Source organism: Zea mays, chromosome 6 (assembly GCF_902167145.1).
Source record: "Zea mays cultivar B73 chromosome 6, Zm-B73-REFERENCE-NAM-5.0, whole genome shotgun sequence".
Classification (NCBI taxonomy): domain Eukaryota; kingdom Viridiplantae; phylum Streptophyta; class Magnoliopsida; order Poales; family Poaceae; genus Zea; species Zea mays.
The window spans coordinates 159,219,078-159,235,152 of NC_050101.1; the positions used below are offsets into that span (position 1 = coordinate 159,219,078).

A 16,075-nucleotide genomic window follows, 5' to 3' on the forward strand; every position below is an offset into this window, starting at 1 on the left:
CACACTAAGTTTACATTTATACTCACAACAATAGATGATGTTTAATCAAAGATTTTGTCGTCACTATTGTACTCACGCCGCCCGTCGCCAGGGCCCTAAGTCCATTGGAGGGTCGCAATTTATGTTCCGTGGCATCGCACGGGCACGTTCCTAGTATATATATATACCTTGGCCCGGTTCCTCACCGCCGGCCTGAACTTGTTGGTTTGGTAGTCTTACGAGATTTTAGAAATATTGGATGAATTTTAGATGAAAAGATCCTGGTCCTGGGTCCAAACGGCGGCCGCTCCCTCGCAGTTACAGTTACAGTTACAGGAAGCAACAGTTGCATCTCCATCATAGCAGTACTTGTGACTTGTGTGCTTTTCCATTGTTTTTATTATTATTTCTTGCGGCGCCACAGCAAGCACACAGCTTGATGAGTTCGACCTGAGTTCGCGCGCGCAATCACGTTGCAGACTGCCGCCGCATCATTTCCAATGCGAGGATGACACCGGATGTGGCCATGATTCCCCGCGGGAGGACGGTGGGTAGGGGTGGGAATTGGGAGGGAGGGGGAGACGATTCGAGAGATCGAGAGAGGGCCAATTTTAATAATTTTACAGCGGCGGGTACCTGAATGAGAATGACCTGACCTGCATGCAGCATATGTAGTTTCTTTCAGACACTGACTCTCAAAATCTGATCGGATCCTGGACAAGGCCAGACTTCACTCCTTTTGATGCATGCCTCTAGCTTTCCTCCCTTTCCCTTTGGTTTGGCTTGGCTCTTCTTCTTTGCCTTTTTTCCTTCCACCCTCTGGAATCATTACCCCCTCCCTCCCTCCCCCGCAGGCTACAAACAAACTACGTGCATGAAGAATAGATCCCCATCCAACAACACGGTTAATCAGTGTAACCGTCCTGTTTTCCCGCCTTCGCCAGTCGCCAGTAGTGGCCACTGCCATCCCATCAGCTGCTGGCCGGGTTGGGATGGGTGAACGACTCACGTGTTTCCTGTGCAAGGTTGGCAGCTCACCCATGGCCCCTGCGCGCGCCCTTTCTGTTCGTCCGCCTTTCCCTTCTGCGCGCTGCAGTCAGCCCTCATGGCCGCCGCACAATGCCAGTGCCAGACCTTCACCACGGGCCGGGCGTGCATGGCAGATCTTCCATTTAGGTAGAGTAGTGGACAACCAAGCCCAAGGCCAAAGCCATTGCTTGCTCAGCCTCTCTGCACTGCAGGGCGATGATGAGGCAACGGCAAACTGGCAGCAGCAAGTACTACTAGCGCTTGCTAAAGGTCGGTGAGTTCCTCCTCAGTCCTCACCTCCTCCTTTTGCCGGTTTTTTCCAGGTTGAAGAATGAGAGTGCTGTGTGTACTTCAGATTTCAGGCTATCTCTCTGTTTATCTGCTTGCTACCACTATTCTCTGCCGTTTCCTTTTTTTTCAGCATGCTTTTCAGCTTTACACCCAGTCATGGGAGGATAGTACATAGTAGTAGTGGGTGTTCGTTGTGAATCTCTCTCTCTCTCTCTCTCTCTCTCTCTCTCTCTCTCTCTCTCTCTCTCTCTCTATCCAGTTTTGGATACATTTCTGAAACTTGCGCCGCTGAGAGCCTGAGATCAAGCGAGCGCGCGGCGCTTGGAAGAGCCACGGCGTGAGTGACGCATTGCGGCAAAGGCATCACTGTTTCTCGTTCTGGTTTGGACTTTGGAGTCCCACAGCAAAAAAATGCCTATCCCTACCCACTCATGCCTACCAAGAAACAACAACTCAACTCTCGGGAGGCGCAACAAACGATGCCGCATTTCCCTTCCCCTTTCGTTTTTTTTTTACCTCTTCAGTGTTCACATGTACTAGAACGTGTGATATGTCTTCGCAAGCGTCACATGGTCTCGCGCGGGCACGAGAGACAGGACGGCCTCGAGTCCTCTCAACTCAACTGCCCTCTGATGCCTGCATTTCTTCTACCAGGCCAGGAGCCCAGGACCCGGAGGTGCTCGCTGTCGCTGATCAACCGCGCGCCGTCGCAGGCAGCACAGCAACCAGCAACAGCCAACAGCTAGGCAGGTAGTAGTAGTATACATGAGCAGGTTCGCGGGGCAGACGTCCACCAGGCCGTGGGTGGGGATGGCGGGCTCTGGCGCCACCGCGTCCGAGCCTGCCGCCGCCGACGTCGCGAGGGACGACGCCACGGCGGCCATGAGGGGCGCCGGCGCCGGCGCCGGCACCAACGCCAGCGCCATCTCCTTCGGCTTCGCGGCCACGGCGGTCCTCGTCTCCATGTTCCTCCTCATGGCCATCTTCGAGCACCTCATCAAGCCCGGCCTGGCTTCCTCCTCCTCCCGCGGCGCATCGGGCTCCCATGAAGACGCCGCCGACGACGATGGCGAAGGCCGCGGCCACCGCCACCGCATGGGGGGATCACCCCCGGCTCGACTGCGCGAGCGCGACGACGCGGCGCCGGACAAGCTCTGTCACCTGCCAAAGGTACTACTGTGTCTGTTGACGTCTCATTACCGCAATGCCACTGTTCTGTCCTCGTGCTCGCCCTGCATTGCGACATACCCCCGCCCCGCTCATCTCTGCAGCTGCGGCAGCATATATCCATCCATGTCGCACACACTGTAGCACTAGCGAGAGGCAATGTGGCGTGCGAAGCCGAAACCTGAAGGCCAGGCTGCCCCTGGCAGGGCTCGTCGGTTCCCTGATTCCCTTGGGTTTGCCGTCTGCAGGTGGAGGCCGTGGTGGACTTGACGGTGCTGATGCCGGGGCAGCGGTACCCGACGTTCCTGGCGCAGCCGGCGCCGCTCGCGCCGTGCCACAGGGAAGGCGTGCTCTGGCCTTCCCACGACCGTCGCCGCTCGTTTGTGCCACCGTGATTTTTTCCCCCCACCACATCGTTCTTTCTGTACAGAGGTTATTGTAAATGGCAGCGCCCTGGCTTATTCGAGGCTGATATATCATATGGCTGTTGTCACATGTGATGTGGAACACTGTTTCGGTATGGTAGATATAGCGATGGTAGGATAGATCTTCACATGCGTACGGCCGGTACGTAGTTTCAGCAACTTGCTAATTAGGCTGGGAAATGTCGTTGGGTAAGTTTGGCCCATCATGAAGGCGGCCCATCAGTTGGTTCGAGTCATCTGCGCTTTTGAAGCTACCGCTGCGAACGAAAGCGCACCAGGGAAAAAAGAATCTATCCACCAGTGTCGCGCGGAGGAGCGCGTATGACACGGCTCCCGCTGGTCTTCATCAGTAACCAAATTAAAGTCAGCTGTCTGCAAACAAATCTATAGAGACAAAGAAACATTAAAACCCGATACGGATTAAAGTCAAACGACCATCCTACGACCATTCATACTATAGTGGCTCTTGCTATATATTTTGAGGGACTTTAGGGTCAGAGTCTTTACCGGTACGTGTCATTAGTCAACCATAAAGTCTCGTCTTCTCTTCATCGAGATAGGGTGCAACCTCAGGACTTGATGTAGAGTCGTAGATGTTGGTGTTTAGTACCGGCAATACTCAACATGGTATCCACGAGGTGATGTTGTGGTTGGTGAGATCGACGATTAGCTCGATGGTTCATGCCTAAACACAACGAGACACAACGATTTATACAGGTTCGGGACGTAGAAATACATAATACCCCACGTCATGTTTGTTGCTATGGTGGAATTGTTCTTGAGTTCAGAATTACATAATGTGAGGAAACTATGATCTAGCCAGCCTATCCGAGGATCCTATCGTTCTGAAGGGCCCCTAACTCGCCTTATATACGTGACGAGGCTAGGGTTACATGAGGTCGAACATATTAGATTGCTACGCCTATATCCACGGAACCAACTCCGACTAACACGTACCCTAGGGGCCGGTTCAACCGCATAAATTCAGAGAGGTTCTTGGATAGAAGCTAGTTGAACCGCCCCTAGAGGCTCGTTCAACCATATTTTTTCAGAGAAATTCTCTGGTCCAAGCCGGTTGAACCACTCCTGAGGTTGGCTAGAGGTCCTCAAACCAAAGAACCCAGAAATGTTGAACTTTGTATTTTTATTTTTAATTCTAGTCTTTTTCAAAAAAGCTTCTAAAAGGAAGAATTTTGAGCCAATGCAGACTACGTTGCTTTTTTATCCCTTTCAATTGTATGACGGTTCCTACGACTCATGAGAATATAAAATTTGAATTGTCTTTGCTTGGAACCACACGAAACATGATGCGATATATGAAGTGTTTCACAAATGCTCTTCATCTTATAATTTATTTTTGTTTAAAAATATCTCATATACTTCTTTTGATTTTTCAATAATTGAGTACATGCTAGGAGCAAACTTATTAAATACTTTATTTTTTTTGTCATTTAATCACCAAAACCGTCAAAGAGGTTGATTGCGCTTACAATCCTCCCGCTTGGGTCAACTTATCAGCCCACCAGGCCCATCCATCTGACCTGTCAGGGTACTTCGGTGGCCCATAAGATGAATCTAGTTCATGGATACCAAGGGGTTATCTACCCCTAAATTAGACTATCCCTTCTTCGGCACTTTTGAGACTATTAGTCATAATTGTGTAGCTTTTGCACCACTAACTCATACAATCTTGGTCACTCATAGTCAGGCGACAAAAGCTATCTCTTAGTTGTGCTTCTGATAGCTCATGTACCTCCATTTTTTGCTGCTCCTCTAATAGGAAAGGGTGAGATTGTACCATCCTCAGTGCCATCATCTAAGCCCCTGCAGTTGGTCATAGCTCCTCAATCTAGTCAACCAGAGCATGAGACAGTAGCCACAATGTTAGTACATGTGGGGCAAATCGAGGCTTCTTCTAATACATACAAAAATGCTCTACTCACGTAGTTTGAGCTTTCTGCACACACCTCAGTGCTTAACACAACTGCATTGACCCCTCCATATGACCCTTAGATTTTAGAGTTTTTGGTGCTTGATGGCAAAGGGTGAGGAGGAGAGAATATGTGAGATAGGGGAGGATTTTTGCTATATTTGTGTGATACTCTCATGTTTTGCATGTACATTTTCTTTATGCATTGTATAATACTTTATGTTTTCATGTATATGATATGTTGTGACATGTGTGACTCTCTTTGTATTCAAATTATGTAACTTTTATTTATTTATGCTCTTCCATTTAAATTTCATGAAAAAAGCTTATTTAATCATGTACTCATGCTTGACTTTCACTTCTAAAGTAGATGTTGTGGACTTGATGTGTATGAGCTTGCAATAATATCTTTGTTATTAACTCCACAAGTTCATTTAAACCAATTACTTTGGAAACTCAAATCTTTATTTCACAAACTCAAAGTCGTATTGTCATCAATCACCGAAGATGTGAAGATTGAAAGACTCTAGGCCACTAGTTGGGTTTCAGTGATTAATGATAACACTATATTATTATGACTAATATGTGTTCTATAAAGATAAATTGAGTTAATTCATAGTAATGGAGATTGATCAGGCATACATGGTTTTCATGCCCCTATTTGGTATTCAACTATCAGTTTTCAAAGGATAAGCAATAAAGTTAAGGATCAACTAGTTCTAAGTGTCAATGGAGTTGATGGACACCTAGATTGGTGATATGACCTTTAATTTCTCCTTTAGCCATACTATGAAGGGGCATAGATGCATAAGTTGACCTAGGTAATAAGTCTATTGGTGAGTGGTGATGCATACTTGGGAAATCTATTACTAGGTTGCCTTATGGAAGCCCAAGAGAAGATTGAGATAAAACCCAACTCAAAAAGTGTTTTAAACAAGCAAGTTGGTGGTGGAGTAGTTGCATTGGATGTGTTTGATGTACACAGAATATATGGCACTAGAAAATAGGTTGCCTAGTTTAGGGCACCATGTATGGTGCACTAGATATGGCACCTAGAGAGTGTTGCAGATGATTGTGAGATGTTGTACACTCACTAGATGTATCTGGTGAGGCACCGGTGAGAGCACCTAGAGGGGGGGTGAATAGGTGATCCTGTGAAACTTAAACTTATAGCCACAAAAACTTGTTAAGTGTTAGCACAATAGTTGCCAAGTGGCTAGAGATGAGTCCAAACACAATAACCACAAGAAATCAAACACAGAGATGGCACGGTGTTTATCCCGTGGTTCGGCCAAGTACAAAGCTTGCCTACTCCATGTTGTGGCGTCCCAACGGACGAGAGTTGCACTCAACTCCTCTCAAGTGATCCAATGATCAACTTGAATACCACGGTGTTCTTCTTTACTTTGATCTTTTCCCGTTTGCGAGGAATCTCCACAACTTGGAGTCTCTCGCCCTTACAATTGAATTTCACCAAGAAGTACGGAGTAAGGTGGGGAAGCAACACACACAAATCCATAGCAAAATGCGCACACACACGGCCAAGAATCGAGCTCAAAAGACTATCTCAAAGTTCTCACTAGAACGGAGCTCGAATCACTGAGAATGACAAACAAATGCGCAAAGACTGAGTGTGGATGATCAAGAATGCTCTAAGGTTGCTTGGTGTTCTCCTCCATGCGCCTAGGGGTCCCTTTTATAGCCCCAAGGCAGCTAGGAGCCGTTGAGAGCAAATCTGGAAGGCCAATCTTGCCTTCTGTCGTCGGGTGCACCGGACAGTCCGGTGCACACCGGACACTGTCCGGTGCCCGATTTCTTTCCTTAAACGGCGCAGCCGACTGTTGCAGATCTGGGAGCCGTTGGCGCACCGGACATGTCCGGTGCACACCGGACAGTCCGGTGCCCCCTTCCGACCGTTGGCTCGGCCACGTGTCTCGCGCAGATCGTGCGGCCGACCGTTGGCTCACCGGACAGTCCGGTGAATTTTAGCCGTACGCCGTCGGCGAATTCCCGAGAGCGGCCACTTCACGCCGAGTCAGCCTGGCGCACCGGACACTGTCCGGTGCACCACCGGACAGTCCGGTGTGCCAGACTAAGCTGAGTCTTGGCTGTACACAGCCAAGTCTTTTTCACCTCTTTTCTTTTCTTCTTCTTTCTGTTTCTAACACTTAGACAAGTATATTAGTACACAAAACCAATGTACTAAGGCTTAGAAACATACCTTTACTCTTGATTTGCACTTTGTTCATCCATGAGCATAAATTCACACTTAAGCACTTGTGTTGGCACTCAATCACCAAAATACTTAGAAATGGCCCAAGGGCACATTTCCCTTTCAATCTCCCCCTTTTTGGTGATTTATGCCAACACAACATAAAGCAACTAGAACAAGTGCAATATCACTTCAAATAAAACTCAAATTTATTTTGATTCAATTTTTGGCATATATGGATCATCCTTTGCCACCACTTGGTTTGTTTTTGCAAATCAAACTCAAATCTCTATCTCTAAGTCAAACACACATGTTGAAGCATAAAGAGAGTCATTCCAAAAGAGATTGATCAAGGATTTCAAAAACTCCCCCTTTTTCCCATAATCAACACTTCTCCCCACAAGAAACCAACTTTTGACAAAAGAGACAATAAAAGAGTTTTGACAAACCAAAAGCTCTACTCTACTATTTTCAAATCTCTCAAGTGGTAGCTGATCCATTTTTCACTTTGGCCTTTATTTTCTCCCCCTTTGGCATCAAGCACCAAAACGGGATCAATCTTGGCCCTTTAACCCCATTGCCTCACCAAAATCTTCAATTAAGAGCAAATGGCAATAAGAGTTCATGAGATGAACTTGGAATAAGTTACCCTCTCATCAGAGTGCAGTGGAAGTCTTTCATGGTCCAAGTCCACCTTTTCCCTTTCAATTCTCCTTCGAGACTAAATCAAGCAAACTCAAGCATATGGTTAGTCTCAAAGGGTCAAGTTGTAACACAACTCCCCCTAAATATGTGCATTACTTACACAAGGACTTGTGAGGTCCAGGGAATGTTTGTACAACTTGAGCACCACAATAAACAACAAAATGCAGAATAAACATGATCAAAGGCATAAACATATGTATGCTACAATTCAATCCAAGTTCCGCGAATCTAAGACATTTAGCTCACTATGCAGCCTGCAAAAGGTCTTCTCATCTAGAGGTTTGGTAAAGATATCGGCTAGCTGGTTCTCGGTGCTAACATGAAACACTTCGATATCCCCCTTTTGCTGGTGGTCTCTCAAAAAGTGATGCCGGATGTCTATGTGCTTTGTGCGGCTGTGCTCAACAGGATTTTCCGCCATGCGGATAGCACTCTCATTATCACATAGGAGTGGGACTTTGCTCAGATTGTAGCCAAAGTCCCTGAGGGTTTGCCTCATCCAAAGTAGTTGCGCGCAACACTGTCCTGCGGCAACATACTCGGCCTCAGCGGTGGATAGGGCAACGGAGGTTTGTTTCTTAGAGTTCCATGACACCAGGGACCTTCCTAAGAATTGGCACGTCCCCGATGTACTCTTCCTATCGACCTTACATCCAGCATAGTCGGAATCTGAATATCCAATCAAGTCAAAGGTAGACCCCTTTGGATACCAGAGCCCGAAGCAAGGCGTAGCAACTAAATATCTAAGGATTCGCTTCACTGCCACTAAGTGACACTCCTTAGGATCGGATTGAAATCTAGCACACATGCATACGCTAAGCATAATATCCGGTCTACTAGCACATAAATAAAGTAAAGACCCTATCATTGACCGGTATGCTTTTTGATCAACGGACTTACCTCCTTTGTTGAGGTCGGTGTGTCCGTCGGTCCCCATCGGAGTCTTTGCGGGCTTGGCGTCCTTCATCCCAAACCGCTTTAGCAGATCTTGCGTGTACTTCGTTTGGGAGATGAAGGTGCCATCCTTGAGTTGCTTCACTTGGAACCCAAGGAAGTAGTTCAACTCGCCCATCATTGACATCTCGAATTTCTGCGTCATCACCCTGCTAAACTCTTCACAAGACTTTTTATTAGTAGAACCAAATATTATGTCATCGACATAGATTTGGCACACAAAAAGATCACCGTCACAAGTCTTAGTGAAAAGAGTTGGATCGGCTTTCCCAACATTGAAAGCATTAGCAATTAAGAAATCTCTAAGGCATTCATACCATGCTCTTGGGGCTTGCTTAAGTCCATAGAGCGCCTTAGAGAGCTTACACACATGGTCGGGGTACCGTTCATCCTCGAAGCCAGGGGGTTGCTCCACGTACACCTCCTCCTTGATTGGCCCGTTGAGGAAAGCGCTCTTCACATCCATTTGGAACAACCTGAAAGAATGGTGAGCGGCATATGCTAGCAAAATACGAATGGACTCTAGCCTAGCCACAGGAGCAAAAGTCTCCTCAAAGTCCAAACCTGCGACTTGGGCATAACCTTTTGCCACAAGTCGAGCCTTGTTCCTTGTCACCACTCCGTGCTCGTCTTGTTTGTTGCGGAACACCCACTTGGTTCCCACAACATTTTGCTTAGGACGAGGCACCAGCGTCCAAACTTCATTCCTCTTGAAGTTGTTGAGCTCCTCTTGCATGGCCAACACCCAGTCCGGATCTAGCAAGGCCTCTTCTACCCTGAAAGGCTCAATAGAAGAGACAAAGGAGTAATGTTCACAAAAATTAACTAATTGAGACCGAGTAGTTACTCCCTTGCTAATGTCACCCAGAATTTGGTCGACGGGATGATCCCTTTGAATCACCGCGCGAACTTGGGTTGGAGGTGCCGGTTGCGCTTCTTCCTCCATCACGTGATCATCTTGTGCTCCCCCTTGATCACACGCCTCCTTTTGATGAACCTGTTCATCGTCTTGAGTTGGGGGATGCACCGTTGTTGAGGAAGAAGGTTGATCTCGTTCATCTTGTTCCTGTGGCCGCACTTCTCCAATCGCCATGGTTCGTATAGCGGCCGTCGGAACATCTTCTTCATCTACATCATCACAATCAACAACTTGCTCTCTTGGAGAGCCATTAGTCTCATCAAATACAACGTCGCTAGAGACTTCAACCAAACCCGATGATTTGTTGAAGACTCTATATGCCTTTGTATTTGAGTCATAACCTAACAAAAACCCTTCTACAGCTTTGGGAGCAAATTTAGAATTTCTACCCTTCTTCACTAGAATGTAGCATTTACTCCCAAATACACGAAAGTACGATACATTGGGTTTGTTACCGGTTAGTAGCTCATACGGAGTCTTTTTGAGGAGGCGATGAAGGTAGACCCTGTTGATGGTGTGGCAAGCCGTGTTCACGGCTTCCGACCAAAAACGCTCGGGGGTCTTGAATTCTCCAAGCATCGTCCTCGCCATATCGATTAGCGTCCTGTTCTTCCTCTCTACCACACCATTTTGTTGTGGTGTGTAGGGAGCGGAGAACTCGTGCTTGGTCCCTTCCTCCTCAAGGAACTCCTCCACTTGAAGGTTCTTGAACTCGGACCCTTTGTCGCTCCTTATCTTCTTCACTTTGAGCTCTCCTGAGGAAGCGCTTGAGGGTCCCTTGGGTTTCAGACTTATCCTGCAAAAAGAACACCCAAGTGAAGCGGGAAAAGTCATCAACAATAACTAAACCATACTTACCTCCCCCTATACTTAGATAGGCGACGGGTCCGAAGAGGTCCATATGTAGCAGCTCCAGGGGTCTTGATGTGGTCATCACATTCTTGCTGTGATGTGCTCCTCCCACCTGTTTGCCTGCTTGACAAGCTGCACAAGGTCTATCTTTTTCGAATTGCACGTTAGTCAAACCTATCACGTGTTCTCCCTTTAGAAGCTTGTGAAGGTTCTTCATCCCCACATGTGCTAAGCGGCGATGCCACAGCCAGCCCATGCTAGTCTTAGCTATTAAGCATGCATCTAGACCGGCATCTTCTTTTGCAAAATCAACTAAGTAAAGCTTGCCGTCTAATACACCCTTAAAGGCTAGTGAACCATCACTTCTTCTATAGACAGACACATCTACATTTGTAAAAAGACAATTATATCCCATATTGCATAATTGACTAACCGATAGCAAATTATATCCAAGAGACTCTACTAAAAACACATTAGAGATAGAGTGCTCATTAGAAATTGCAATTTTACCTAACCCTTTTACCTTGCCTTGATTCCCATCACCGAATATGATTGAATCTTGGGAATCCTTATTCTTGACGTAGGAGGTGAACATCTTCTTCTCCCCCGTCATATGGTTTGTGCATCCGCTGTCGATAATCCAGCTTGAACCCCCGGATGCATAAACCTGCAAGGCAAATTTAGGCTTGGGTCTTAGGTACCCAACTCATGTTGGGTCCTACAAGGTTAGTGCAAATATCCTTAGGGACCCAAATGCAAGTTTTGTCTCCCTTGCATTTTGCCCCTAACTTCCTAGCAACTATTTTCCTATCCTTTCTACAAATAGCAAAGGAAGCATTTAAAGCACAATAAATTGTAGAAGGTTCATTCACTACTTTCCTAGGAGCATGAATAATATTCTTTCTAGGCACATGATGAATAGCATTTCTCCTAGACATATTTCTACCATGCATATAGGAAGAACTAGAAGCAAACATGGCATGAGAGTCAAAATCATCATAAGCATTACAATTCCTATAAGCATTTCTAGTTTGTCTCCTATCATGATACATAAAAGCATGGTTCCTTTTAGTACTACTTGCCATAGGGGCCTTCCCTTTCTCCTTGGCGGAGACGGGAGCCTTATGGCTTGTTAAGTTCTTGGCTTCCCTCTTGAAGCCAAGTCCATCCTTAATTGAGGGGTGTCTACCAATCGTGTAGGCATCCCTTGCAAATTTTAGCTTATCGAAATCATTCTTGCTAGTCTTAAGTTGAGCATTAAGACTAGCCAATTCATCATTAAGCTTGGAAATTGAAACTAGGTGTTCACTACAAGCATCAATGTCAAAATCTTTACACCTAGTACAAATTACAACATGTTCTACACAAGAATTAGATTTATTTGCTACTTCTAATTTAGCATTTAAATCATTGTTGAACCTTCTAAAGTAGAAATGGTTTTATGACAAGTAGATAATTCACCAGAGAGCATTTCATTCCTTTTAATTTCTAGGGCAAGAGAATTTTGTGCACTAACAAATTTATCATGCTCCTCATATAAAAGATCTTCTTGTTTTTCTAGTAATCTATTCTTGTCATTTAAAGCATCAATCAACTCATTAATTTTATTAATTTTGGATCTATCCAATCCCTTGAATAAGCATGAGTAATCTATCTCATCATCACTAGACTCATCCTCACTTGAAGAAGCATAAGTACTAGTATCATGAGTGCTTACTTTCTTTTCCCTTGCCATGAGGCAAGTGTGATGCTCGTTGGGGAAGAGAGATGACTTGTTGAAGGCGGTGGCGGCGAGTCCTTCATTGTCGGAGTCGGAGGAGGAGCAATCCGAATCCTACTCCTTTCCGATATGTGCTTCGCCCTTGGCCTTCTTGTAATGCTTCTTCTTCTCCCTTTTGTCCCCTTTTTCCTGGTCACTTTCATTATCGGGACAGTTAGCAATGAAATGACCAATCTTACCACATTTGAAGCACGAGCGCTTCTCCTTTGTCTTGGTCTTGCTTGGCTGTCCCTTGCGACCTTTAAGCGCCGTCTTGAAGCGCTTAATTATGAGGGCCATCTCCTCATTATTTAGCCCGGCCGCCTCAATTTGTGCCACCTTGCTCGGTAGCGTCTCCTTGCTCCTCGTTGCCTTGAGAGCAATGGGTTGAGGCTCATGAATAGGACCGTTCAACGCGTCGTCCACATATCTTGCCTCCTTGATCATCATTCGCCCGCTTACGAACTTCCCCAGAACTTCTTCGGGCGACATCTTGGTGTACCTAGGATTTTCACGAATATTGTTCACCAAATGAGGATCAAGAATGGTAAAGGACCTTAGCATTAGGCGGACGACGTCGTGATCCATCCATCGCGTGCTTCCGTAGCTCCTTATTTTGTTGATAAGAGTCTTGAGCCGGTTGTATGTTTGAGTTGGCTCCTCGCCCCTTATCATTGCGAACCGTCCAAGCTCGCCCTCTACCAACTCCATCTTGGTGAGCAAGGTGACATCATTCCCCTCATGAGAGATCTTGAGGGTGTCCCAGATCTGCTTGGCATTGTCCAAGCCGCTCACCTTATGGTACTCGTCCCTGCACAAAGAGGCTAGCAACACAGTAGTAGCTTGTGCATTTTTATGAATCTGTTCATTAATAAACATGGGACTATCCGAACTATCAAAGTGCATTCCACTTTCTACAATCTCCCATATGCTAGGATGGAGAGAGAACAAGTGACTACGCATTTTGTGACTCCAAAATCCGTAGTCCTCTCCATCAAAATGAGGAGGTTTACCAAGTGGAATAGATAACAAATGAGCATTAGTACTTTGAGGAATACGAGAGTAATCAAAAGAGAAGTTCGAATTGACCGGTTTCTTTTTCTCGTATTCGTTGTGGTCGTCGTCTTTTTGGGAGGAAGTAGACTCATCGCTGTCGTAGTAGACGATCTCCTTGATGCGTCTTGTCTTCTTCTTTTTCCCATCTTTGCGTCTGTGGCCCGAGCCCGAGTCATTGGACTTGTCATCCCTTGGCTCGTTGACGAAGGACTCCTTTTCCTTGTCGTTGATCACGATTCCCTTCCCTTTAGGATCCATCTCTTCGGGCGGTTAGTCCCTTTGTGAAGAGAACGGCTCCGATACCAATTGAGAGCACCTAGAGGGGGGGTGAATAGGTGATCCTGTGAAACTTAAACTTATAGCCACAAAAACTTGTTAAGTGTTAGCACAATAGTTGCCAAGTGGCTAGAGATGAGTCCAAACACAATGACCACAAGAAATCAAACACAGAGATGGCACGGTGTTTATCCCGTGGTTCGGCCAAGTACAAAGCTTGCCTACTCCACGTTGTGGCGTCCCAACGGACGAGAGTTGCACTCAACTCCTCTCAAGTGATCCAATGATCAACTTGAATACCACGGTGTTCTTCTTTACTTTGATCTTTTCCCGTTTGCGAGGAATCTCCACAACTTGGAGTCTCTCGCCCTTACAATTGAATTTCACCAAGAAGTACGGAGTAAGGTGGGGAAGCAACACACACAAATCCACAGCAAAATGCGCACACACACGGCCAAGAATCGAGCTCAAAAGACTATCTCAAAGTTCTCACTAGAACGGAGCTCGAATCACTGAGAATGACAAACAAATGCGCAAAGACTGAGTGTGGATGATCAAGAATGCTCTAAGGTTGCTTGGTGTTCTCCTCCATGCGCCTAGGGGTCCCTTTTATAGCCCCAAGGCAGCTAGGAGCCGTTGAGAGCAAATCTGGAAGGCCAATCTTGCCTTCTGTCGTCGGGTGCACCGGACAGTCCGGTGCCCGATTTCTTTCCTTAAACGGCGCAGCCGACCGTTGCAGATCTGGGAGCCGTTGGCGCACCGGACATGTCCGGTGCACACCGGACAGTCCGGTGCCCCCTTCCGACCGTTGGCTCGGCCACGTGTCTCGCGCAGATCGCGCGGCCGACCGTTGGCTCACCGGACAGTCCGGTGCACACCGGACAGTCCGGTGAATTTTAGTCGTACGCCGTCGGCGAATTCCCGAGAGCGGCCACTTCATGCCGAGTCAGCCTGGCGCACCGGACACTGTCCGGTGCACCGCCGGACAGTCCGGTGTGCCAGACTGAGCTGAGTCTTGGTTGTACACAGCCAAGTCTTTTTCACCTCTTTTCTTTTCTTCTTCTTTCTGTTTCTAACACTTAGACAAGTATATTAGTACACAAAACCAATGTACTAAGGCTTAGAAACATACCTTTACTCTTGATTTGCACTTTGTTCATCCATGAGCATAAATTCACACTTAAGCACTTGTGTTGGCACTCAATCACCAAAATACTTAGAAATGGCCCAAGGGCACATTTCCCTTTCAACCGGTTATAGCACTAGGCAACAAATCCAAAGAGGGTTGCAAATGTGTGTGAGATGACGAGTGCTCATTGGGCTTATCCGGTGAGGCACCGTATATGACACTGAATAGGCACCTAGAGATTGGAGCTATATACTCAGTAGAAGTGTATATTGAGGCATCAGTCATAATACCAGATAACAACATAGTAATGGCTTATTTCTAAAACTAGCGATTGGAGCTGCACCAAGCATGTTTGGTGCAGGAGGTAGGTGTGCATTAGACATGTCTAGTGCACCCGTGAAAGTTAAGTAGAGAGGCAACTACTAGTTCCTAGCCTTGGGGCTATATATACCCCTCTATCTCATCCATTTGATATATCTTGCCCATTTCTTTAGATGAGGACACCTATTGGAGAGAAAGGGATAGCCTTTTACTAGTTAGGTGATTGAGATTCGATGATCGCGAGATTAATGGCCTTATTAGAGCATTGAGAGTAGTAATTGTGCATCCACCATTCTCATTAGCCTTGGTTAGGTAATATGAGAGTTTATGTCTGTTACTCTTGGTGATAAGAATTACCTAGATGACTTCATGATGATTGGGAGTTTGGTGGTCACCTGGTGGAGATTTAGGGTGACCCAACTCAAGATGTAAATGATTGTGTGTGATTCACTATGCGAGAGTGATGAAGAATCAGCCTGTAGAGAGCATTTAATCCTTGCGCTGGTCAAGGTGGAACGACTTCATTGTGTGGGTGCCCTAGCAAGGACTATTGGGGAGTGTCGACTCTCCAGTACCTTGGCGGCAAAACATCATCGTGTTAGTAACATGTCTTTATTTTGACCATTTATGTTTGTAACATGTCTTTATTTTGAGCATTTAACAATTTGATTCTTGTCTTTATATACTAGAATTGATATACTAGTATAGGGTTGGAACCTAGTGTGCAAAACTTTTGTGGAACTTTAGAAAACACTATTAGGCACAAGGGTGAACTGGGCTATCTAATAGGATTTATTTGTTGCAAGAAAGTTTAGAATAGCCCAATTTCACACCCGCTCTTGCCCATCTTGATCCTTCCAATTGCCAAGTGCGTTAGTAAAGACTATAGACCCAAATTATTCTAGTCATGTTAGGTAACTAGATTTAAAACCTTTGAATTTCAATTATCATCTATTTTCTTTTATGCCTAGGTTTGCATGTGTATGTTTAAATTATTGTTGTGTATGTACTTGGTTAGTCATATGGTAGAATTGCTTAGTTTCACTCTTACCCCTTCAGAAAACCTACATG

The 16,075-nt window shown here is 46.1% G+C and overlaps 1 protein-coding gene across 3 annotated transcripts; it reads left to right on the plus strand.

Moving 5' to 3' along the window:
- The first annotated feature begins 829 nt into the window (after positions 1-829).
- On the plus strand, positions 830-3,082 carry LOC100278467 (uncharacterized). 3 transcript variants are annotated; one of them, XM_008649472.4, is made up of 3 exons: positions 830-1,282; positions 1,954-2,469; positions 2,715-2,961. In XM_008649472.4, exons 2-3 carry the CDS (start codon positions 2,065-2,067, stop codon positions 2,859-2,861), a joined length of 552 nt encoding a protein of 183 aa, XP_008647694.1. In that variant the 5' UTR covers positions 830-1,282; positions 1,954-2,064; the 3' UTR covers positions 2,862-2,961. The 3 variants fall into 3 exon arrangements, with proteins under 3 accessions (XP_008647694.1, NP_001338620.1, XP_023156026.1); NM_001351691.1 differs by having other exon boundaries at positions 1,088-1,278; positions 2,715-3,082; XM_023300258.2 differs by lacking the exon at positions 830-1,282 and having other exon boundaries at positions 1,289-2,469.
- Positions 3,083-16,075: the final 12,993 nt, after the last annotated feature.

What these genes read in the sequence shown, in the direction of transcription:
- LOC100278467 (XM_008649472.4), top strand. Translation starts at nt 2,065, where the DNA reads ATGAGCAGGTTCGCGGGGCAGACGTCCACCAGGCCGTGGGTGGGGATG. An exon ending in AGCTCTGTCACCTGCCAAAG is followed by an intron (nt 2,470 to 2,714) that starts GTACTACTGTGT and finishes TGCCGTCTGCAG; the next exon opens with GTGGAGGCCGTGGTGGACTT.